This window comes from Pan paniscus, chromosome 18 (assembly GCF_029289425.2).
Source record: "Pan paniscus chromosome 18, NHGRI_mPanPan1-v2.0_pri, whole genome shotgun sequence".
Lineage (NCBI taxonomy): Eukaryota > Metazoa > Chordata > Mammalia > Primates > Hominidae > Pan > Pan paniscus.
In genome coordinates, this window is record NC_073267.2 from 3070125 (window position 1) to 3094376 (window position 24252).

Sequence of the window (24252 nt, forward strand, 5' to 3'; positions counted from 1 at the left end):
GCTTGACCTCTCCCATCCTCTCCTCCCGGGGGCTCAGAGTCCAGAGGAGAGCGAATCTTGCTGACTGATTTCCAAATGGGATTGGCCAGAGCGGTGCAGGTAGTGGGAACTCCAGGTCTTTGTCCAGCGGTCCATGTTGCCCTTCGTCATTAAGTCAAATTCCAAAGCCCCGGGAGGTTGTGAAGGTTCACTCGCCCCTGACAGGAACGAGACCCAGGGACTTCTGCCCCACCAGGCATCCTCGGTGTGGGTTGTATTTAGAGATGGGCCTGGACAAGGGGCCACTTTGGGCAGCCTTGGTTGCAAGTCCCTTCCCTTCTGGGTTTCTCTTCGTTGCCCTGAAGCTTCAGGTTCATCCTTGGTGGGAGATGATGGTGCCCTGGCAAACAGAAGTGAGCAGGCAGGCCAGCCTGGCTCTGAGCACGAGCCCCCCTTCCTGGCCTTGAGAGCCACTGCACAGGGCAGGCAAGGATTTGGGTCCCCGTGTCCTGGGCTGCCAGTAAGTGTGAAGTATCTGGAGGTTTCCGGTAATGGGGATGGACGTTTGCCGCTTGCCGGGGAATCTGTATCTGGGATCCATTTATTGTCAGTCTTAAGTCCTCTTGGAAAAGGAGGCTACAGATGGAGCCATCGTAGGGCAGTGGTGCCCAGAGGAGGGGGCCTCCCAGACACACTTCATGAGTGTAGAAGTTCACGAAATGGCTTTTGTCTTACAAAGTGTGTCACTTGGCCAGGTGCGGTGGCTCACGCCTGTAATCCCGGCACTTTGGGAGGCCAAGGCGGGCAGATCATGAGGATAAGAGATGGAGACTATCCTGGCCAACCTGGGGAAACCCCGTCTCTACTAAAAATACCAAAACTAGGGGGGCATGGTGGCGCGTGCTTGTAGTCCCAGCTACTCGGGAGGCTGAGGCAGGAGAATTGCTTGACTCCGGGAGGCGGAGGTTGCAGCAAGCCGAGGTAGCGCCACTGCACTCCAGCCTGGCGACAGAGCGAGACTGCATCTTAAAAAAAAAACAAAACAAAATGTGTCACTTTATCCACGGAAGGAGCCTGCATGGAAGGGGCAGTGCCACGCGTGGATGCGTAGCACATAAAGCCGGGGTCTCAGGGCAGGGGCTGTCGTGCTCTCCGACCCTGCTCCGCCGGCCCCTGGGATCTTTGTGCATTGAAGCCTGCACGTGAGTTATATGCGCTTTTTGGTCGGGGTCTGTAGGCCCTGTCACCAGCGGTTCCCTTTCACTGAGGCCGTGGACACGGCCAGGGGCCAGAGGGGCAGTCGGGGCTGAGAGGCTCTGTTCCTGTTTCCTCGAGACCGTGTAATGGTGTTCTTGATGAGAAAGCCCTCATCATGCTGGTGCCTCGTCTTGGAGCTGGGGCCTGGGATGCCCGGCAGATCCAGTGACATGACTGTCTTGGGCCACAGGTACTTTCAGTTTGCACTGAATTAAAAATTCTTATCAGACTTTTAAGGTTAGTTTTCCAAAAATGACTTTTACAAAATAAAACACATGAGCCAGGCGTGGTAGCGCGTACCTACATTCCCAGCCACTTGGGTTGGTTAAGGTGGGAGGATCGCTTGAGCCAGGGAGGTTGAGGCTGCAGTGAGCTATGATTGTGCCCCTGCACTCCAGTCTGGGCAACGGAGTAAACCTGCTCCAAAACGAAACAAGAGATTTTTACACTTCCTTAACTGCACAATATTCAGATTTCGGCCTTAGTTATGCCAAAAATGGAGAACTACTTAAATATATTCGCAAAATCGGTTCATTCGATGAGACCTGTACCCGATTTTACACGGCTGAGATTGTGTCTGCTTTAGAGTACTTGCACGGCAAGGGCATCATTCACAGGTAACCTCGGGGGTGGCTGGGTGGGTTTGCAGGACGTCAGTTTGATGATCAGGGCCAGTGACCGTTTGGCTCACAGGCCACGGCTGATGCCCAGATGGCCCCCGCCCTTGAGGTCAGCCAGGTTGGAGTGCTCCCTGGATGGGTGGGACTGAGATGCCTGCCTATGCCACAGCCTGAGTGCCAAGGCGAGGCCACACGTCCACGGAGCGCTGACGTGGAGAGGCTCTCCTGCCAATACCACATGCAATGGTTGCGTGTCTTTCCTGGCGAGCTAATGATTCTTTTCACCATCTTGACTGATGCTTTTTATCTTTTTCAGTTGTAGTTTCTGTGTGTACTTCTTTCTGGTCTCATTTTTCATGACTTTCTGATAAAGTCAGCTCAGAAGTGTGCATAGCTTTCATTTTGTGCGTTAAAAATGATAGATTTTACTTCGTTAAAAAGCGACTTAGAATGACATGGAGATGTGAGGTGGTGAATCCCTACTGTGTCCAGTCAACACTTGTTGTTTGTGAGCTTTAGGCCTGTAGCCCTGGTTGTCAGCCTGTAAGGATCATATGCATTCATTCGTTCGTTTTGTTTTCAGCAAAATTTAGAGTACGTAATAATGTTGCTGTTTTAAGTATTTCTTCTCAAATGTGAAAATCTACTTTTACAGGGACCTTAAACCGGAAAACATTTTGTTAAATGAAGATATGCACATCCAGATCACAGATTTTGGAACAGCAAAAGTCTTATCCCCAGAGAGCAAACAAGGTGTGTGAGTTTTATTTCTAGCAGAGCCTGGCTCTGTGCTTCAGATGGAAAGCGACTTCTGAGGAGTGTTTGCATTGTGTCATCTTCATCAACGACTGAGGTGGGGATACCTTGGCTGTTCTCAAACAGATCTTGAACTTTCTCTGGGCAAGACCCTGCCACGCCAGCAGGTCTTCCTGGGGGGGCCCCAGGCAGTGTGTGTTGGTGTAGAGCGGGAGGTCACTGGTTCTCCTCGGCGCCTGCTCTGGTTCATCCTCCCTACTCGTCTTCTGGACAGTGTGGGGGGCCACATTCGTACCCAGCCACCCGCGTGCAGGATGTGGAGCCGGTATGGTCAGCTCCTGGCTCCTCCTGCCTGTATTGCAGGTAGTATCCGGGCGCGCACATCCCTGTACCTCGGTGCGCTCCCTCCGTTAGCTGTCCGGACAGTCTGTCTCCCTGCTGGCCACGTGCATGTTTGTCATCACAAAGCCTCCGAGTCCTGTTCCCAAGGGTAGTTTCTAGCCTTGGACCATGTTGTGACAACTCCATCGGAGATGTTGCTGAAAGTCCACTCGGGCCAGAGAAGTGGCCTAGGTGGTCTTAGCCGGCCGGGGGCGTCTCGATGCCCTTCAGGTGCTTATTGGGTAGAAATCACAAACTCTGGAGGTGTAAAGAAAGGCAGTTGAAATTCTGAAGAGTGCTCCGGAGTGCTGGGTAGAGAGAAGATAAAGCCTTGGGATGAGGTTTGGGGAAGCTGAAGGCTGCTGTGTGCATTATAAGTGACCTTGAAGATGAACCTCGGGTGATTGCTGGAGTCTGTCTGGGTCAAGAGGCTGGGTCCAAGGGCCTCCAAGTGGTGCATGGGCCTCTGCCTGGGCTTGGGGTGCCTGTCAGAGAAAGGCCTCCATAGAGGGCTCTGTGGGGGTGAGAGGTGCTGGAGCCCGGTTTGGAGGGACGCGAGTGCAGGTTTGTTGGTGGAGGAAAGATTCAGACAGAAGTGACCGTGTTGTTGTAGCTGCTCTCGTGTGGAAGAGGGGAACCGTGAGCACAGAGCAGTGGTGGTTCTGGCCTTGTCTCCACGGATGGCCAGCCGGCCCCCAGTAGCTGGAGGAAAGCACAGCTGGGTGGAGAGCAGGCCCTTCAGCAAGGCAGGCACTCTGGACTCAGCTCGGCTTTTCTGTTTCTTAGGAATTGGCCCTGTATTCTGTGTGCTGGGAGGTACCCAGCTGGTGCCTGTGGGGCCTCTCTTGGCACCTTGAGGTAGTTGCTCGTTTCCTCCACCGGGCCTTATCTTTCCCTTCTGGGCGTTTCCAGCCCTGTGTTTTCACACTCAGGGCTCTGGCTGAGATTCTGTCAGTTGGTGCTTTCATCTCTGCACAGTCATGGAGGCCCTAAGACCTTGTCTTGGATCTGGGAACTTCTCAGAATCCTCAAACATCACCCTGGCTGTGCATGGGAGCTCACACCTGTAATCCTAGGGCTTTGGGAGGCTGAGGCAGGAGGATCGTTTGAGGCCAGGAATTTGAGACCAGCCACTGGGCAACATGATGAGACTCCATATCTACAAAAAAGCCAAAAATCATCCTGGTGTGATGGCACACACCTGTAGTCCCAGCTACTGGAGAGGCTGAAATGAGAGATGGATGATGCAGTGAACTAGGATGATCCCACTGCACTCCAGCCTGGGGAACAGAGCGATCAACTGTTAAAAAATAGTAGTAATAAATAAAAAATAAAAGAAGCCTGTAATCCCAGCACTTTGGGAGGTCGAGGTGGGCAAATCACGAGGTCAGGAGATCGAGACCATCCTGGCTAACATGGTGAAACCCCGTCTCTACTAAAAATATAAAAAATTAGCTGGGCGTGGTGGTGCGCGCCTGTAGTCTTAGCTACTCGGGAGGCTGAGGCAGGAGAATCGCTTGAACCCGGGAGGCAGAGGTTGCAGTGAGCCACGATCGTGCCACTGCACTCCAGCCTGGGCAACAGAGTGAGACTCCGTCTCATAAATAAAGAAAGAAAAAAATCACCCTTTTGGGGCTAAGATCGAAACTAGCAATCAAGCCGGAGCCTCTTGTTGTCTAAGGTGGCTTAGTCCTGCTGCCGTCCGCTGCCTTTTGTAGCCCCGTTCCCCTCCCCATCCAGTGGCATGCCAGAGTGCGCCCCTCCCGCCCAAAGCTGCACAGAGCCAGGGCGGTCTTCCTGGCGTTTCAGACATGCCCTGAAACCTTGATCTGTTTGACTCATTCCTGTTAAATAGTAACCGTCTTACTGACTGGTAATCCTGCTTCTGTGTACACAGTGTAACCTCATCTCCCTCAGTGTTGTCTGTGACAAAGTTGAACCAAACAGGAACTTCTGTCTCGTAAGCTTTCTTAGGATCTGTCAGTGTCTTGCTGTCCTTGTGCTGACTTCCTGCCCAGAGATGAGCCCACAACATTCCGTGGGGTCAGGAGCGCTGCGGGCTGGCTCTGCCCCCAGTCAGTCCCGGGAACCGCTCTCTGGGCTGTGCCCACAGCCAGCCTCAGGAACCACCTCCCTGGGCTGTGCTCTGGGCATTTTCCCCTTCATGTGGATTTTCTTTCTTTTTTTTTCCTCCTCCCTTATTGCAAGGCTTTATTTATTCATAATTTCAACTTTTATTTTAGATTCAGGGGATCCACGTGCAGGTTTGTGACGTGGGTAGAGTTTCTTTGGAATCTGGTATTTGGCACAGGGATAGTCTTGTTGCCCTGTAGCCACTTAAAAAAAAACGGGCATTTAAGTGCGCTGATGAAATAGTGAAATAGCTTGGGCACAGTGGCCCACCTGTAATCCCAACACTTGGGGAGGCCGAGGCAGGTCGATCATTTGCGCCCAGGAGTTTGAGACCAGCCTGGGGAACACGGCAAAACCCTGTCTCTATATAAGATAAAAAACAAAAATTAGCTGGGCGTGCTAGTGCGTGCCTGTAGTCCCAGCTACTCAGGAGGCTGAGGTGGGAGGATCACCTGAGCCTGGGAGATTGAGGCTGCAGTGAGCCGTGATCCTGCCACTGCGCTCCAGCCTGGGCGACAGAGCAAGAGCCTGTCTCTGGAAAAGAAAGAAGAAATCATGAAATAAACCTTTGCTTTTTGGTAGCAGGAGGCTAAAAGTCTTTACATCATTGTAAACCAGGGCCAGTTGCTTGTGCGTATAGATGAGTTGGTGGTTCTTTTCCCCTTGTTTGAGGAAAAGGAAAAAACTATAATTTATGTGGCGGATTAATTTTAGTAACTTATTTTCTGTTTGAGGAATTTATTCCTGCGTTGACTTCTTTTGTGCAGAGATGGCTTCCCCAAAACACCTTCAAATCTAGAATAAAAGTGTTGATGGGAGCAAGGCATAGCGAGGTTCCTTACCCGTGCAGCAGCTGTGCCACGCCCTCCTCCTAGAGGGAGGCAGGTTTTCCCCTCGTTCCTGTGGGGTGGGTAGGGTGGCCCCCGTATCTGCAGGGGGAGGTGGTGGGAGATGGAGCAGGGCAGTGGTGTGGGCTTGGGAGATTGAGGAGGACCTCCTGGCAGAGAGGACTTCTGCCTCCTCTCCTTGTACAGGAGCCTGTGGATGTATCTTGGTGAGGGCAGCTGACTCAGAGTAAGCTTCCCACCTGGGCTGTCTCTGGCCTGTGCCCTCTATGCAAGAACCTCAGGGAGCTTGGGGTGTCCTTGGAGGTTCAGACTTGGAGTGGGGTTTGGAAACCTGTGTTCTGACCTGTGCAGGCCTTTCTGGTATGCAGCCAGGTGTGGAGGCAGCACTCACCAAACAGGAAGGAGAGGAAGGCCACAGGTGTGGGCAGGGCTGGGTGGACAGGGTGGACGCTGTGGGCTTCAGGTGTGGGCGGGGCTGGCTGGAGAGGGTGCATGCCGTGGGCTTCAGTCACTACAGTGGCTCCTCTGTCCCCATCTGTGCATGGCCATCGTCCAGACCCTCAGACTAGCTGCCATTGCGCTTCCCACTGTGCTGTGGACTCCAGACGCTCTCCTGAGGGCCACAGCTGCCTTGAGCTTGCCGCCATTCTAGCTTAGGCTGGATCACCCACCCCCGGCACAGAGAGGAGCTGCCTTCAAGACGGATTTTCCTGCATGATGGAAAGTGGAATGTGCACAATAAAAGAGAGAGTCCCCATTCTCCCATCACCAAGAGCAGCTCTTCCCATCTTCACGTGGTTTATTTTGGTCTTTTCCAGATTGGCATTCATTTAGGATTGGCTATGATGCATGGGGCTGGGGAGAATTACTGCTTATTGTAAAAAATTCACTCGGTGCTAGTGACCTGATGCCCAGCATCCTCAGTGGGCTTTCCCTGTAAAAATTCCAGTATGTGTCGCTAAAATACAAATCTTTTTAAAAGCGTAACCACAATACCATACTGTTTGATACGTAAAAATGAACAGTAATTGCTTAATATCTCAAAGTGTCCAGTCAGAGTTATATTTCCAGTTGTCTCATGTACATCATAATGTTTTGTTGCTCACTTGAACAGGATTCAAATAAGTTTTGCACAATTTCATTTTTAAATTTTTTCTTTTTCTTTTGCCATTGAATACTCTCCTATCCAAACACATATATTTTAATCTGTAGCTTCCCCCATTTTTATTTTTTCCCTTGCAGTTTGTTGAAGAAACAGGCCATTTGCATCTGTGTGGCGTTGTTGAACATGGTCCTCTCTCCTGGCCACTACATCACATTCAGAGTTGATTCTCCCCTCCCTGTTCAGAGACTGGTGGTGGGTGTTGTTTATCCGGCATCTCTCTGTGACAGCAGCAGCATTTGTGGCCATAATTGGCCTAAATTCATGAACTCATTAGAGAGTGCAGAAAGGTCACAGCCTGATACATTCATGAGATGCAATTCATTAAAGAGAAACTTCTCCCCAGCAACTTTTGGGTTGACTTGTGGTATCATCTGTAAAGGAAAAGTAGGATAAATGCTTCTTTCCCCTTTTCATGCCATTTTTGAAAACCACACATTGGTTCTCCATTCTCTTCCAATGATGATTAATTCATTAAAAAGTTATTACCCTTCCTCACACCATACACAAAAGCTCACTCCAGTGCCAGGCGCGGTGGCTCACATCTGTAATCGCAGCACTTTGGGAGGCTGAGGCGAGTGGATCACCTGAGGTCGGGAGTTCGAGACCAGCCCGGCCAACGTGACGAAACCCTGTCTCTACTAAAAATACAAAATTTATGGCTGGGCGTGGTGGCTCACGCCTGTAATCCCAGCACTTTGGAAGGCCGAGGCAGGCGGATCACCTGAGATCAGGAGTTCGAGACCCGCCTGACCAACATGGTGAAACCCTGTCTCTACTGAAAATACAGGTGTGTTTTTAGCTAGGTGTGGTGGTGCATGCCTGTACTCCCAGCTACTCAGGAGGGAGGAGAATAACTTGAACCTGGGAGGCGGAGTTTGCAGTGAGCCGAGATCCACATTATTGCACTCCAGCCTGGGCAACAAGAGTGAAACGCCATCTCAAAAAAAAAACAAAAAAAAACTTAGCCAGGTGACTCCTGTAATCCCAGCTACTTGCGAGGCTGAGGCAGGAGAATCGCTGGAACCTGGTAGGCGGAGGTTGCGGTGAGCCAAGATCACGACACTGTGCTGCAGCCTGGGCAACAGAGGAAAACTCCATCCCTGCGCCTCCCATCTCCCCGCCTCACCAAAAAAAAAAAAAAAAACCGGGTGACTCCAGGCCGGGCGCGGTGGCTCACGCCTGTAATCTCAGCACTTTGGGAAGCTGAAGCGGGCAGACCACTTGAGGTCAGGAGTTCGCGACTAGCTGCCCATCTCTAGTAAAAATACAAAAATTAGCCAGGCATGGTGGTGTGCGCCTGTAATCCCAGCTATTTGGAGTGGGGGCTGAGGCAGGAGACTCACCTGAACCTGGGAGACGGAGGTTACAGTGAGGCGAGATCGCACCACTGGGCTCCAGCCTGGGCGACGGAGTGAGACTCCATCTCAAAAAAAAAGTTCACTCCGAATGCATTAGAGGTCTGAATGTAAGGGCGAAGACTATGACACTCTTAGAAGAAATTATAGGATTAAATGTGACAATTGGGTTAGGCAGTGTTTTCTTAGATACACTGCCAAAAGCATAAGCAACCAAGAAAAGGATGAGTTAGATTTATATCAAGTTTAAGCACTTTTGTGCTTCAAGTGATATCACGAAAGTGAAGAGACCCACCAAACAGGAGACACGATCTGCTAATCATCTACCTGATACGGGACTTGTATCCAGAATGTAAGGAACTCAGAGGGAGAAAAAAAAAATAAAGCACGGAACAAAGGGTATGAGTAGACATTTTTCCAAGGGAGAGATACACAAATGGCCCATAAGCACATGCAAAGTTCCTCAACATTATTAGTCATTAGGAAAATGCAAATCAAAACCACAGGGTGATACTACCTCACACCCACCAGGAGGGCTGTGATGAGAAGACAGATAATAACAAACGTTAGCAAGGATGTAGGGGACTGGAACCCACGTATGCCGTGGGTGGGAATGCCAGAAAGTACAGCCACTTTGGAAAACAGGCTGGCAGCTCTTCAGAAGGAAACAGAATTACCATATGACCCTGCAGTCCCACTCCTAGGTATGAACCCACAAGAAATGAAAACACACATTCAGACAAAAACAGGTGCTAGAATGCCCGTAGCATCACTCACAGTAGCTAAAAGGTGGAAACGACGCACATGTCATCAAATGAGTGGATGAACGAGTGGCGTGTCCACACAACGGGGGAATCTTCTCCAGCCCTAAGGAGGGATGAGGCGCCCATGCACGCTGCCATGCAGATGGGCCTTGAAAACACTGCCCTCAGTGAAAGCCTGCCGGGATCTGAGAAGGGATGGCATTGAGTCTAGAGACGAGCTTCCAAGGCGTTACCATTGTTAACCCATGTTAAGTCTTCTGAGCCATCACTGTGGGCTGTCTTTCTGTTTATTTAGATCTTTCTTTCAAAAACACTTTGTAGTTTTCAGAGTATAAGCTTTATGCGTCTTTTGTGACATTTATTCTTATTTGTTTTTAATGTTATTCTAAATAGAGTTATTGGCCGGGCACGGTGGCTCACACATGTAATCCCAGCACTTTGGGAGGCCAGGGTGGGTGGATCACCTAAGGTCAGGAGTCAGAGACCAGTTGAGGTGGGAGGATTGCTTGAACCCGGGAGGCGGAGGAGGTTGCAGTAAGCTGACCTCAGACCGCTGCACTCCAGCCTGGGCAACAGAGCGAGACTTTGTCTCGGGAAGAAAAAAAAATAGAGTTGTGAATTTTCTTCCCTTTTTTTTTCCTTTTTCTGTTTTTGTTTTTTTGTTTTTTTGTTTTTTTGTTTTTTTTGAGACAGAATTTCGCTCTTGTTGCCCAAGCTGGAGTGCGGTGGCGCGATCTCGGCTCACTGCAACCTCCGCCTCCCGGGTTCAAGCGATTCTCCTGCCTCAGCCTCCCGAGTAGCTGGGATTACAGGCGCCCACCACCACGCCCGGCTCATTTTTTGTGTTTTTAGTAGAAACGGGGTTTCACCACGTTTATGGATAACATGGTCTTGAACTCCTGACCGCAGGTGATCCGCCTGCCTCGGCCTCCCAGAGTGCTGGGATTGTGAATTTCATTTCTGGGTTGCTCCTGGAAATTGTGTGGAAATGCAGTTGGTTTTTCCTGCCCCGCACCCTGCCGAGCTCTCGTTAGTGGTAATAGCTTCTCAGTGGAGTCCGCAGGACTTTGTGCACACAGGATCCTGTCATCTGTGATTCGAGCTAGTTTTATTTGTTCCCTTTCAACCTGGCTGCCTTTTGTCTTCTTCCCTAATTGTCCTGGCTGAGACCTCTAGTTCGGTGTTGGCTGGATGTGGTGAGCCGGGCGCCCTGGTCTTAGGGAGAGCGTGCAGTTTTTGACCCTCGAGCATGATGTTGGCCGTAGGCCGTGCGTGCCCTTTGTCAGACCCTGGGCCCTCCCTTCTGTGCCTCGGCTATTCCATACTTTTGTCCTGTAGAGGTGGGGAATTTTTGTTAACTGCATTTTCTGCATCGGTCGAGATGATCCTGTGTTTTCCTTAGTGCTTTATTCTAATGAGATGCAATGCATTGCTTTTTGTATTTTGAACCAACCTTGCAGTGTGTCATACATCCTCTTGGTCATGGTGCCTAGTCCTTTTTAGACGTTGCTGCATTTGGTTTGCTGGTGTTTCGTCGAAAGGGTAGTCACGTTTTGTGGAGCGTTTTTCTGTGCTTCTTTGTGGGTTTATGGATAAGATGGCAGCCGGCACCCTTGGCTTTGAAGAGAGTGTGGGTGTCTCGTGAGCTCAGGATCACTTCTTCAGGTCGTCCCTCCCATTGCCCCTCCAAGTATGACTGGCAGATCTGGGGGACTGTGGGTGGTCCATGGAGTTTCTTTGATGAGGGTGGAGACAACAACCCAGCCGAGACCCCACTGTCTCTTTCCCCAGCGTCGGTAGTCCCGTGGCATGCGGCGGCAGCAGCAGCCAGTGCGGGGCTCTGGGCCTGAGTTTCCAGCAGCTGGAGGGGCGTGAGCTTTGGCCAGTCTCTGAGCTCCCAGGGAGAAGTAACTAGGTGGTCTCTGAGGTTTCCTAACGCTGTGTCTGGGACTCTGAGCTCGGATGTCACAGATAGAAGTCAGGGGATCTGTGAGGCTGGATAGGAGGAAATTACTAATTTTCACTAACCTTTCAGCAAAGCGTACCATTTCCTTCCATTATGAACATAAGCAACAAACATCTGTCATCAGAAGTCACAGGTGTTCCCATGTCCTGCCGCAGGGGTCCCGTCACGGTAGTGACGCCATGCCAGTTGTGCCGAGCACCGCTGCCGGGTTCCTGCGGCGTGACCTGCTGCTGTGTCGTGCAAGTCACATAGTACTACATCACAGATCCATTCCTTCAATAATTTGATACGTGTATTGGATTATAATTGCTTTCTCCTACAGTCCTGTGTATTTTGTGCATTTGGAACATTATTCTGAGGGTAGCCATCTTCTCCACGCTCTAGCGGCGCTGTCTGTCTCTGGATTAAACTAAGGACAGGTGTCCTTTTCCAAGGGGGTGACTTTGCGTATGCCCAGAGGCTCGGAGTCCCACCTTTAGGAAGGTGTGGCAGAGGAATCGAGGGTGAGGGTGGGCAAGCCCTGAGGAAAGAAGGGAGAGTGGGAAGACCCTTGGGGAGCTAGGAGGAGCTGAGGTTGGAGAGGGCAGGGAGGGATTCCAGGAGATCCGAGCCCATAGCTCGCTTGCAGGAAGCTTAGAACAGCAGCAGCAGCAGCGAGGGTCCCGACAGCACGGCAGCTCACTATGTAGCGCTCATCCGAGAGACGGGGTGGGTGTTGGCCTCACGGACTTGCTCTGTGCACTCTGTGGCTGTTTAAAAGCACATACGGCTCCGTGTGCTGCACAACGACCTCAGTCATTTAATTATGCATTGTATACATCTCTCCAGAGGACAAAAACCTAGACTTTTTAATAATGGCATTAAAAAAAGTACAAGTCACAAAAGCAACACTCGATGATAGTAAAGAACAGAAACGCTGAATATATATGTAGGTGGAGCAAGTGGCGTCCCGTCCCGCCAGCAGACGCGGCCCTCGTCGCTGTGCCCCGCCGGACCCTGAAGGACAGAGCATGGAGAGGGAGCTGCAGGGTCGGGGAGGCAAACATCTTTGTGACTTCTGATGCTCATTGGAAAGTTGCCCCCAGAAGCGACGCCATTTGACAGCCCCACCCTTAGCGCTGCGTCTGTCCCCTCAGATCCCTGCCAGCGCTATGTATTTTTATTCTTTTTTCCCTTTGCCAGTGTGATAGGCTGTCATGTTTTAATTTGCATTTCTTTGATGCTTTGCAGGGTTGAATGGCTTCGTTTGTTTTTGGCTCTTGGTTTGGTTGTCTTTCCTCTAGGCCGACGGGCGGGGTGCGTGTTTGCGGATGTCCTTGGTGTTCTTGGCAGGATCACTGAGGGTCCTGGCAGGATGCAAATGCAGCCATGAAGTGTTTGTTTTTTGTTTATTATTTGAGACAGGGTCTGGCTCTATTGCCTAGGCTAGAGTACCGTGGGGCCATTGTGGCTGACTGTACCCTCAGCTTCCCGGGTTCAAGCGATCCTCCCTTCTCAGCCTCCCGAGTAGCTGAGACTAGAGGTGCACCACCATGCCTGGCTAATTCTTGAAATTCTTTCTAGACACGGAGTCTCACTATGTTGCTCAGACTGGTCTCAAACTCCTGGCCTCAAGCAGTCCTCCTGCCTTGGCCTCCCAAAGCAGTGGGACTGCAGGGGTGAGCCACCGCACCTGGGCAGTCATGAAGTCCGCAGAAAAGTCATTCACTGAAGGGACTGAGTCCCCGCAGCAGAGGCTGGGAGGTTCTCTCAGCCTGGCTGGAGGAGGGCAGGTGGAAGGGACCACTCAGAAGCGGCCCACGGGCAGGGCCGGTGTGGACAGCAGCTGCGTGGTGGCCCTGGGCCAGCTCGTGCTGTGGCTCTGCTCCGTCACAGCTCCTCTGTGGAGGAAGGCCCTTGGGCTGGAGGCCTGAGTCTTGTTCCCTTTGTAGCGCCTCAGCTCCCAAGCTGTTTGTGATGGAAAGGAGGTTTTTCTGGCCTGCAACTGTTTATTGTGTGCCTGGGCACGTTTGGATACCCCAGGTCCTGCAGTGAGCCAGCCAGCGCCGTGTCCTCACGCCCTCCGTTGAGCGGGCGCCACCGGGAGAATGTGCTGGCCGTTTGTGTGCAGCTCACTGTCCAGGCGCGTGTCGGGTGGGAGCGCCAGGGTGCAGGGCGCCGGTGTCCAGGGGTCAGGCAGGCGTCTTTGAGCCGGTGAGCCATGAACCAGCCCCGGTGCGCCCTGGACAGGTCTGGCTCCTGGGGGTGCGTGGTCCGCCATGTGCGACACCCACCGCGCAGCCCTTGATTGTCACAGATCGTGAGTCCGAGTGTGACCTTCTCTCTCCTCTGCAGCCAGGGCCAACTCATTCGTGGGAACAGCGCAGTACGTTTCTCCAGAGCTGCTCACGGAGAAGTCCGCCTGTAAGAGGTAACCACTTTCATCTAAGCCGTACTTCCCTTTTCTTTAACACAGAAATTAATATTTGAGAGAGTGAATTTGGTGGCCTTTAAGTAGCTAAGCATACTTGGGAAGAAATTAGCATTTCGCATTTTAAGGCGTATTTTCCGTGGCGTACACACACGTGATGCATTAGTGTTGTGTTCTAAGCTTCCTGGGTTTGCTGATGCTTTCTGGTTGCAGATTGAATCGTTTGGGTTTCTTTTGGTTTTGTTTTTTTGTTTTTTGAGACGGAGTCTCGCTCTGTCTCCAGACTGGAGTGCAGTGGCACGATCTCTGCTCGCTGCAACCTCCGCCTCCCGGGTTCAAGCAATTCTCCTGCCTCAGCCTCCCGAGTAGCTGGGACTACAGGCGCATGCCACCACGTCCAGCTAATTGTTGTATTTTTGGTAGAGACGGGGTTTCACCATGTTGGCTAGGATGGTCTCGATCTCTTGAGCTCGTGATCTGCCAGCCTCGGCCTTCCAAAGTGCTGGAGTTACAGGCGTGAGCCACCATGCCCAGCCTAATCGTTTCTTTGGGAAAAACTATTGAGTGAGGACAGCGTGGCTGCCATGTGCACAGAGCCCAGGCTTCCTTGGTGCTGCCCCCAGTCGGGGTGGAGGGCAGGCAGCCCAGCCTTCGGGTTGCTCGGCCACACACCAGCTGCAGTGGGACAGCGTCCCGCAGAGCGCAGGGAGGCCCTGGAGGGTGCGGGTGTGGGAGGGAGGAGGCGTCCAGCAGGCATGAGGGTCTTTGAGAGACACAGCTGGGTCTTGGTGGCAGCCTCCATAGTGAAAAAATGAAAAAAGTGCAGATGGTACAGGGGCTGCAGGGCCGGTGCGGGTCAGGGAAGGGGAAAGTGGAGAAGCCCAGCCAGGGGACCACCGGCAGTGTTGGGGAGGATGTCCAGGGAGCTGACGGCAAGGGTTGGTGAGAAGTCTGAGGTGCTGTCTAGGGTGGCTGGGAGGCAGGTGGCAGGCTGAGAGGCAGCATCAGAGTCTAGAGTTTCAAGTCTAGGGAGCAGTTTTGTGGAATGAGGGTGGGGCTGGGGTTCCTCCTGCCCCGGGCCAGTCAAGTGCTGCTGAGGGCTGGGGTCAGCTTCGGCTGCTGGTGCTCTCGTGAGTCGACAGGACCACAGGAGTCCCATGCTGCCACTCTCCTGCTCCGCCAGGTTACAAGGGGCCGCCTTCCTGGATTGAAGTGAGCCACTCTGAGAGAATGAATGATTCTGGGGACGGCAGTTCTGGATTTCTGAGCTGGACAGCTTCAGGAAAAACTGTGGGAGGTGGGGCCGTGACACAAACGTGATGGGAGGGTGGAAAGGCTCTGAGCACTCACTCAGCGTCTCGGCCGTCTCCAGGCGTTTTCGGTTTTGTTGTTTTAACTTTTTTCAACCAGCAGATACTGAGTTGTCTTTTTATTATTATTCAGTTCTTTTTTAAAATAGAGATGGGGTCTTGCTGTGTTGCCCGGTCTCGTCTTGAACTCCTAGGCTCAGGCGATCCTCCCATCTCGGCTTCCCAAAGTGCTGGGATTACAGGCGTGAGACATGGCGGCAGGCCAGATACTGAGTTCTTAGCATGGCCAGACACTGCTTTAGGTCAGAGCTTCCGAACTGGAGTGATTCTGCTCCCCAGGGGACACTTGGCCCTGTCTGGACAGTTTTAGTTGTCACAGCTGGAGCAGGGGTAAGGCTGGCATCCAGCAGGGGAGGCGAGGATGAGCTGCTCAGCATCCCGCGACCCAGAGGACAGTCCCTCCCACAGGAGGGGGGGGCGGGGGGGGCGCGAAGTACCCGGCTTTCAAAGTGCTTGTCGTCGCCACCTAAGAGCTAGCGTTTCCTTGTTTGTAGATTTTACTTTCAGGGCGGAGGGCCACTTTAGCATTGGTGCAGAAAGATCTCCAAGCTCTACGAATATATGCATAGGATCCTGCCCTCTGCGAAAAAGGAGGAATGTGTATTCACGTTTTCTCGTTTGCGCGTTTCAGGTTCTCTGGAGGGATAGACACTGAACGGATGATGGTAGATGTCTATGGGGTGAGGGAACAGGATTATGAGGAAGGCATTTCTGCATCTCTTTTTATGCTTTTGAATTTTTTAATCATGTGATATTAAACATAGTTAAGAACTTTTATTATAAAGAATTGAAAGAGGCCAGGCGTGGTGGCTCACGTCTGTAATCCCATTACTTTGGGAGGTTGAGGCTGGCAGATTGCTTGAGGCCAGGAGTTCGAGACCAGCGTGGCCAACGTGGCGAGACCCTATCTCTACTAAAAGTAACAAAAATTAGCTGGGCCTGGTGGCGAGCGCCTGTAGGCCCAGTTACTCAGGAGGCTGAGGCGGACGCAGAGGTTGCAGTGAGCCGAGATTGTGCCACTGCATTCCAGCCTAGGTGACAGAGTAAGACCCTGTCTCAAAAAAGAAAAAAGAAAAGAGAAATTAATTATGAAGAGTTCTTAGAAAATAAGTCTCCAAACCCACTTATAGTCACAGATAATAATTGGGCATACAGGTATATGTCTTTCCAGTCATTTTTTCTGTGCATCTTATAGCTGTTTGCGTGGCTTATATGCCATTCGAGTCACGTTGGACAAGCAGTTTTGAGCCCTGCATGATTATATAATGGGCGCTTCCCCAGGCCATTGGAATGACTTGTGGGTGTCTTGATGAGTGTGTGGTTTTCTGTCGCATGAACAGATTGTGGTTCATGGGCCTGTTTCTGTACTGTTGTGCGTTGAAGGGGTTTCCATTGATTCACACACTGGCGTGTGTCTGATGCGCCACCCAACCTGCATGGGCAGGAGGAGGTCTCTTTGCCTGGGGTCGGGGTGGGGGTGTCCTGTTGTCCCTCTAGTGGGCGAGACGGGGTCTGCTGGGCTGAGTGAGGGGCCGCCCTGAATTCCTCGGTGTGGATTTCAGGAAGCGGCATGACTTGGTCTAACTGAACGTTTATTTGATACACCCTTGGTACATGTGTTTTCCAGAAGTGTAATACTGGCTTCCCCTTCCCTTTTTGTATCGTATTAAAAAATACGTAAATTCTAAAGTAAGTGTTTATGATAAAACATTCGATAATTCACAGAGGTGAAAAGCTACCCCCAGAATCCCTTTCTGCTTGAATTCCACGCTCTGGAGAGGACCCTGTGAGGGTCCAGGCACAGCTCTGCCCCCGGCACCCCTCCTCTCTGCTGCTTCCACACTGAAAGGCGGAGGCTCTGCTGCCTGTTTTCTTTTGTTTCTCCCCATTTTAACTAAACACTAAAGAAAGTCAAGTGTGAACGTCGCGGTCATTCATTTCGCCTGTGCCGCACTTTCCTGCCCCGGCGAGCCCTCCGCCAGCACTGACCGGAGGTCGCTTCCTTCAGCTTTCTGGGTTGTCTCACTGGAACAGGGTCAGCCCCATTCCCTCCCATCCTGCCCCCTGCCTGGTCTGTAGCCACGTGGTGCCAGGAGTGAGCTCTGCTCTGCTTCAGGATGACAGGCGTGTGTGGACGTTGGTAAGCCCTGTTGGAAGCCGTGAAGCTTTGGGCACAGCTGAGCGACCGCCGGTGCCTGCCGCGTGCACACCCTCTGGGCCCAGGCCGCAGGGAGGCTTCTCCAGAGGGCGGGTTCCCCACCCTCACACCCAACTGGTCTGAAAGGATAGAAGCGCATTAGAGGTGAAACTGGGGCCGTGGAGACAGAGTGGGAAATGGACTGGGCTTGTCGCTTGTATTTTACACATGTCTTTGTTTGTTTGTTTGTTTCCCCTACCTTAAAGTTCAGACCTTTGGGCTCTTGGATGCATAATATACCAGCTTGTGGCAGGACTCCCACCATTCCGAGCTGGGTAAGGAGACGGCGTTGCCTGGGCCTTGGAGCCTGTTGGGGTGCACCCCACCGGCCGGCAGTCCCTCCCAGCCTTGAGGTGGGTGGGGGAGGGCAGCACATGGTGCCGTGCCCAGGTGGGGGGCTCTCGGCGTGCGGGGCCGGGGTGCGTTTGCCGTGCTGCGAGTCCGGGGCGCTCATCCCTGCATGTGGAGGCTTCTGGGACCCTGCCTGGGATGACTTTTTTTTTCTTAAATTTTTACAGAAACGAGTATCTTATATTTCAGAAGATCATTAAGTTGGAATATGACTTTCCAGAAAAATTCTTCCCTAAGGCAAGAGACCTCGTGGAGAAACTTTTGGTAAATATTGTGACTTTCCTTTTAGAAAGGTGATCCGGGACACCCTGAGTCCTCTGAACCTGCTTTCTGAGTGGCTTTCCTGGCGGCTCCCGTGTTCAGAAAAAATTGTGTTTTTTGGGTTAACAGTGAGTGTGGATCATTACACCTCGTCTCGCCAGACACATTGGCTCACGCCTGTCACCCCAGCACTTTGGGAGGCTGAGGCAGGTGGATCACCTGAGGTCAGGAGTTTGAGACTAGCCTGGCCTCTATGGTGAAACCCCGTCTCTAGCAAAAATATAAAAGTTAGCCGGGCATGGTGGCGGGCGCCTGCGATCTCAGCTACTTGGGAAGCTGAGGCAGGAGAATGGCGTGAACCCGGGAGGCGGAGGTTGCAGTGAGTCGAGATCGTACCACTGCACTCCAGCCTGGGCGACAGAGCGAGAGTCTCAAACAAACAAACAAGCAAACAAACAAAACCCAAACATTTTGAGTACTTATTGTGACTTCTCAGTATCTGCTGGAGAGTACCCCGTACTGTTCCCCGCCCCCCCGCCCCCTCCATCCACTGCAGAGCAACTGGACGGGGAGGCAGGCCTTGGGATCCTGTGCCGTCTCTCAAGGCTCAGCCCCTTTCCTCGCACAGGTGAAAAGGAATCTCAGTCTCAAAACACAATGAACAGCAGCAAGGATTCTTTTACAGTGTATAGTTAAAAATCCTAAAACAAGAAACACTGAGTAATTAACAAAGGGAGCGAATCATCACTGGGACCAGCACGCTCCTGCGCTTGTGGAGTGGGTGTCGCTGGGACCCTCGAAGGCCGCAGAGCTGTCTCCTCCAGGGACTGATCAAGCCCACACCCCAGCCCAGGGGAAAGAGGTGAGACAGGTTGGGAGAAGCCAGTGGCTGTGGAGCCTAGTGATCCCGGGGCCACCTGCAGGGGCAGGACTGAGCCCGCTCCCAGAATCGTCGTAAGGAGGGACGTCCAGGGCCAAAAGCACAGGAAGGTCAGGAGACTTCTGTTTCTAGAATATAAACTGATACACCTTTCCCAGGCTAACCTCTCTCCTCTGTTTTACCTGGGCTGGTCGTTCAAATTTTCATGTAGCTGACTCTAAAGCTGAAATGTACAGATGTCACGAACTAGGGTCTGCAGCCATCTGCGCTGTCATAACCCCAGTCGCTCCAGCACCAGTAACTTAAAATGCTGTGCAGTGTTGAGCAAATGCTAAATGGTACAGTAATTTCCGTTGATTTTTAAATTTTAGTTTCTTTTATTATTCCTGCTACAGTCATTTCCTGTCAAGAATCAGGCACTTGGAAATGGAAAGGGACTTATGATGAGATGAGATACATTTTTTTTTTTTTGGAGGTGGAGTTTTGCTCTCGTCGCACAGGCTGGAGTGCCATGGTGCGATCGTGGCTCACCGCAAATTCTGCCTCCCGGGTTCAAGCGATTCTCCTCCCTCAGCCTCCCGAGTAGCTGGGATTATAGGCGTGCACCACCACGCCCAGCTGATTTTTATATTTTTAGTAGAGACGGGTTGTCACCATGTTGGCCGGGATGGTTTCGAACTCCTGACCTCAGGTGATCTGCCCGCCTCAGCCTCCCAAAGTGCTGGGATGACAGGCGTGAGCCACCGTGCCCGGCTACCAGGTTTGGGTTTCTTTGGTCAGAATCACGTTTTCACCCTGGCAGTGACTTGTCTTGATTGTTACTTAAGGTTTTAGATGCCACAAAGCGGTTAGGCTGTGAGGAAATGGAAGGGTACGGACCTCTTAAAGCACACCCGTTCTTCGAGTCCGTCACGTGGGAGAACCTGCACCAGCAGACGCCTCCGAAGCTCACCGCTTACCTGCCGGCTATGTCGGAAGACGACGAGGACTGCTATGGCAATGTAAGCTGGCCGGGATGGCGGGCGAGGCGGGTGGCACTGGGTCCTCCGTGCACTGGGCTTCATGCCCGTGCGCCAGACCCACGTGTGATTTGTAGCCGAAAGGGGAGGGTGTCTGTGCCACTGCGGCAGGCCTGCTGGTGGTTGTAGTCTTTGCTGCCGTGAGGCAGTGGCGGGTGAGGTGCTGGGTGGGTCATGTTCTCGTCATTTCCGTGGCCGTGGACAGGCTAGTGAGTTTCCACCCAGAGGGTGCCGCTAGAACCGGACACTGAGCACCCCCGGCACTGGCCCCGGGGTCCCACGTACGGGGCCTCCTGCCCGGTCTGTCGCATCTGCGCTTGGCTTGGTGCTTGTACAACTGTGTGTCCAAGATGCTCCAGAACACTGCCTGTCTTTCCACAGAAACGCCCGAGTGTTGTGTGGTTGAACTTTTGGGACGTGGCCTTGGGGACACTGGTACCTTCTGCTTCAGTGCTGAGTAGGCTCTGAGGCTGCTGGTCTCCCAGCTTGACCACAGCCATGGGGTCTTCAGCACGCTTGGCTCTTTAAGCTTCTCGTAGAGAGCGTGGACCGTGTGCCCAAGGGACCGAGGGTGTTGTGAGAGGCAGGCATGTCGCCCAGTTCAGCCTTGTTTCCTCTGCGTTCCTCTTGCCACCTCCCCCGTGACCCCCTCGTACTTAAGTACTGTTATCATGCGATCCGTTTTTCTGGTTTGACTTCTGTCTCCATGGCTTATTCTAACTGGCACCGTGTACGGAGTTCCACTTTCCATGACTGAGGAAGTCCAGATTTTATTTATTTGTTTTGAGACAGGGTCTTGGTGTGTAGCTCAGGCTGGAGTGTAGTGGCGCGATCTCGGCTCACTGCAACCTCTGCCGCTGTGGGTTCAAGCGATTCTCCTGTCTCGCCCTCCCGACTAGCGGGAACTGCAGGTGCGCGCCACCATGCCTGGCTAATTTTTGTATTTTTAGTAGAGACAGGGTTTCGCCATGTTGGCCAGGCTGGTGTGGAACTCCTGACCTCAAGTGATCTACCCGCCTCGGCCTCCCAAACTGCTGGGGTTTTAGGAATGAGTTACTGCACCCAGCTGGGAATTCTAGATTTTATCTAAAAGTCATCCACAGCTAAATTTCTGCTAGTGTCAAAGTCTCCCAACGCCCCTACCTGCTGTGTAACGCCCCTCATCCTCCTGACATCCTTTGAGCCCAAACTCTAAGGGAGCCAGGCTTGGGGAGCAGAGTCTGTGCCACCTGATGTGGCCACCTGCAGCTTTCATGTATGCAGAGGCCTGGGAGCCTCGAGGCCCTTGCCCCCACCCTGTGTGCCACTCAGCTGCTCCTGCGTGGTGTTTGGTTACGGCTGGCAGGTGCCACGGGGCTGCAGTGCTCTCCCTGCTGGGCCTGCTGTTGCTGCAGAGGTTTTGCTCGCGACTGGCTGGTGGCCGTTCTCCCGTGGGCTCTGTGCTCCATTCCTCCCAGGGAGGTAGCTGGGCTCTGAAGGAGCAGCACAGGCTTCAGTTGTCTCCAGTCTCAATGCCTGGGGAGCTTCTCTGAGTGTGGGGGTGTGTGTGCTTGCACTCGCCGCATACCTGTGCAGGCCCCTGTGCCTGGGCCTACTGAGAGCTGGGGCTGCTTGATATGTGGCTTCTGTTGCCGGCTGTGAAGCCAGGCTCCATTTGTTGGCAGCCGCCTGTTTAGATGGCCCATCCTTAGCTCTGAACAGCTGTGTGGTTTGAAAGCCTTGGAGTGGGTCCAGGCAGGGAGCTCCCAGGCCAGACCTCACACGGGGACAGTGAGTGAGTCTTGGCAAACGGTGTCAAGTGTGGAAGGAGACTTCAGGGCTGTACCTCCTCCCTCCCTGCAGGGCTGCACCCCCTCCTTCATGGGGAATGGGCACTGGGCGTCCCCTTCAGCCAGGGAGGTTGGCCATGGTACCTGCCCTTGGGCCAAGGCAGGAGTGCAGGTGCTTCGTTGGCTCCTGCTCTCCTGAGGTCCTGTAAGTGCCAGGGCAGTGTGACCATTGGGCAGTGTTGGAGACAATCAGGCTGGGCAGGCCCACGCCCCGTGGAGGGGTCGGCGTGGAGGGGCCGGCAGCGTCGGGCGTTTCCACCATGCCCGTTGGCGAGCACCTTGCTCCAGCCCAGCTGGGTGCGAGGCTTTAGGGCTGTGAGGCGGGGCTGTGGTGCAGCTGTAGGAGTGTGAGCACATGGGGGACGCTGCATGTGTGGAGGGTTGCGTGGGGGCAGCAGCCAGGGCCTGCGTCTGGAGGCACGGAGGACGTGGAAGGGCATGCTGCACTCTTATCCTAGCCATTGCTCATGGTGCCATTGCTGGTGGCACCTTTTCTTTCCCCTTGTCCTTGGCCTCCACAGAGCTCAGATGTGGGGCCTGCAGCCGGGGAGGTGGCTTCCCCTGCCCAGGGACTCTCTGGCCTTGGCAGTGCCAGGAGCGTGTTAGTGCACAGGCTGTGTCCGCTTGGCACGTTTATGAGTGAGTTTCCGTTGTCGACACTAGCTTGTCTTTTTCCTAGAGTAACAGGCAGCGTTATCTACAGTAAGTTTAGTTTATCTTTGCTGGGATTGAAAGGAATGTCTTTTAAACAATTGAATGTCTTTAGTCAAATCAAAATATTTAGCATCTACCACAGACTCAGACTCCTAAGACACCTGGGGCCCAACGAGGTCTTGCACGGAGGCCCTGCCTGCAAGCCTGTGCGATGGATCTGCCGCCAGGTCTCCTTGGGCCCCTTCTCTTCCCAGCAGGCATCCCAGCCCCCACCTCCGGGGGGCAGCACTGGCATTCACGGGGCCCGCAGGGCAAGGGCCCAGGTCCCCTCTTCCTGGAGAGGAAATCTGAGGCTTCGCCCCTCTCTGGCCCTGATTCCCATGGGAAGAGGAGCCCGACCAGGCAGGATCCAGTGAGGCCTCGGTTCTGTGGCCAGGTGTCCCATGGAGGAGAATCAGGGCTGCCCACCCTGTCGCCCTGCGCCTTGCTGTGTGCGAGCTCCCAAGGCCTGACAGCGGCAGTGCGGGAGGGGCTGGGGTTTTAGGACCTTAGAGGCAAGTGAAGGTGCGGTTCTCACTTTCCCTTCTTCTCTGCAGTATGACAATCTCCTGAGCCAGTTTGGCTGCATGCAGGTGTCTTCGTCCTCGTCCTCACACTCCCTGTCAGCCTCCGACACGGGCCTGCCCCAGAGGTCAGGCAGCAACATAGAGCAGTACATTCACGATCTGGACTCGAACTCCTTTGAACTGGACTTACAGTTTTCCGAAGATGAGAAGAGGTTGTTGTTGGAGAAGCAGGCTGGCGGAAACCCTTGGTAAGAACTTATGGACATAAGCAATGCTTTTTGCAGAACTGCAGCGTGAACACGTGGGGGCTTATGGTGGGTGCCTTTGCCTTGTCACTGCCTCCCTCAGCAGCCTTGGACGTTTGGCCAAGGAGCACATCATAAGTGCACAGTTGGAAACAGGTGCTTAGGAGGCAGCCGGCCCAGGGGCTGAGTGGGTTGTGACCGCCGGGCGCTCCCCTCCTCTGCCGGGCATTTGGACCTGCTGGTTGTGGCCATGGAGTCACTGTGGTATGGACAGACACGGCCTGGACCTGGCCACTTGGGAGTTTATGAGGTTTGCTGTTGTAGCCCCTCTTTTCCACATAGCTTTCCCCACTTGTCCATTTATGTCTTCTAAGGTGAGTGCCAGGGGCAGCGTGTGATGGAGGGCGTGCGTGTTTTCAGGGCTGGGGATCTGTCCCGGGGGCGCCAGGAATCTGCCTTTCCCAATGCTCTTGCCTGCCTGAGAGTGTTTTGATGCTCCAAAAACAAACTTGTGAATTTCTGTTTTATTCCTATTGAGGCAGATGTCTCCTGTGTTCATGACCATTTGTGTTTCTTTTTTGAGGTACTTTGTGTCCTTTGACTATTTTTTCTTGTATATTTTGCATCTTTTTTTTTGAGACAGAGTGTTGCTCTGTCACCCAGGCCGGAATGCAGTGGTGCGATCTCAGCTCACTGCAACCTCTGCCTCCTGGGTTCAAGCAATTCTCCTGCCTCAACCTCTCAAGTAGCCGGAATTACAGGCACCTGCCACCACACCTGGTTAATTTTTGTATTTTTTGATAGAGACAGGCTTTCCCTGTGTTGGCCAGGCTGGTGCATCTTTTTAACATGGATTTTTAAAAGCCACGTGTATGGAGACTATTCCTTGTTGTATGTTTTGCAAACATTCTTCAGTTTCTCTCCAGTCTCGATACTGTGTTTTTGTATGGAAGCTGCAAATTCTTACCAACTCCATCCTGTCCCTATTTATATTTTATGTTTTCCATTTTAATCTGGTAAGACGGGCTTCCCCCGTAATATTTTTACCTGCTTGTCCCTTTTGTGTGGGCAGAGAGGAGCCCAAGGGGGTGGGGAGAGGGCCTTGCAGGAAGGCATGCTGGAGTGGAAGCACAAGGCGAGGGGGAGTTGAGGGCCTGGCTAGGCAGGGACAGGACACATGTGACTTGAGAGACTTGTGGGGAGGAATGAGAGGAAGGAGCTGAGCTCTGGGCCGCCCCGGCAGGTG

General features: G+C 52.9%; 1 protein-coding gene across 4 annotated transcripts in view; it reads left to right on the plus strand.

Moving 5' to 3' along the window:
* PDPK1 (3-phosphoinositide dependent protein kinase 1) overlaps positions 1-24252 on the plus strand; it is a 69297-nt gene that overhangs the window by 30588 nt on the left and 14457 nt on the right. For 2 of the 4 annotated variants that reach the window (XM_034940969.2, XM_034940968.3), the window contains exons 5-11: positions 1709-1853; positions 2512-2609; positions 13559-13634; positions 17408-17476; positions 17720-17816; positions 19521-19694; positions 22792-23009. In XM_034940969.2, coding sequence (XP_034796860.1) covers positions 1709-1853; positions 2512-2609; positions 13559-13634; positions 17408-17476; positions 17720-17816; positions 19521-19694; positions 22792-23009 — 877 coding nt within the window. The remainder of the gene's footprint in view (positions 1-1708; positions 1854-2511; positions 2610-13558; positions 13635-17407; positions 17477-17719; positions 17817-19520; positions 19695-22791; positions 23010-24252) is intronic. The other 2 variants (XM_057300155.2, XM_034940971.3) reach the window with 1 other exon arrangement.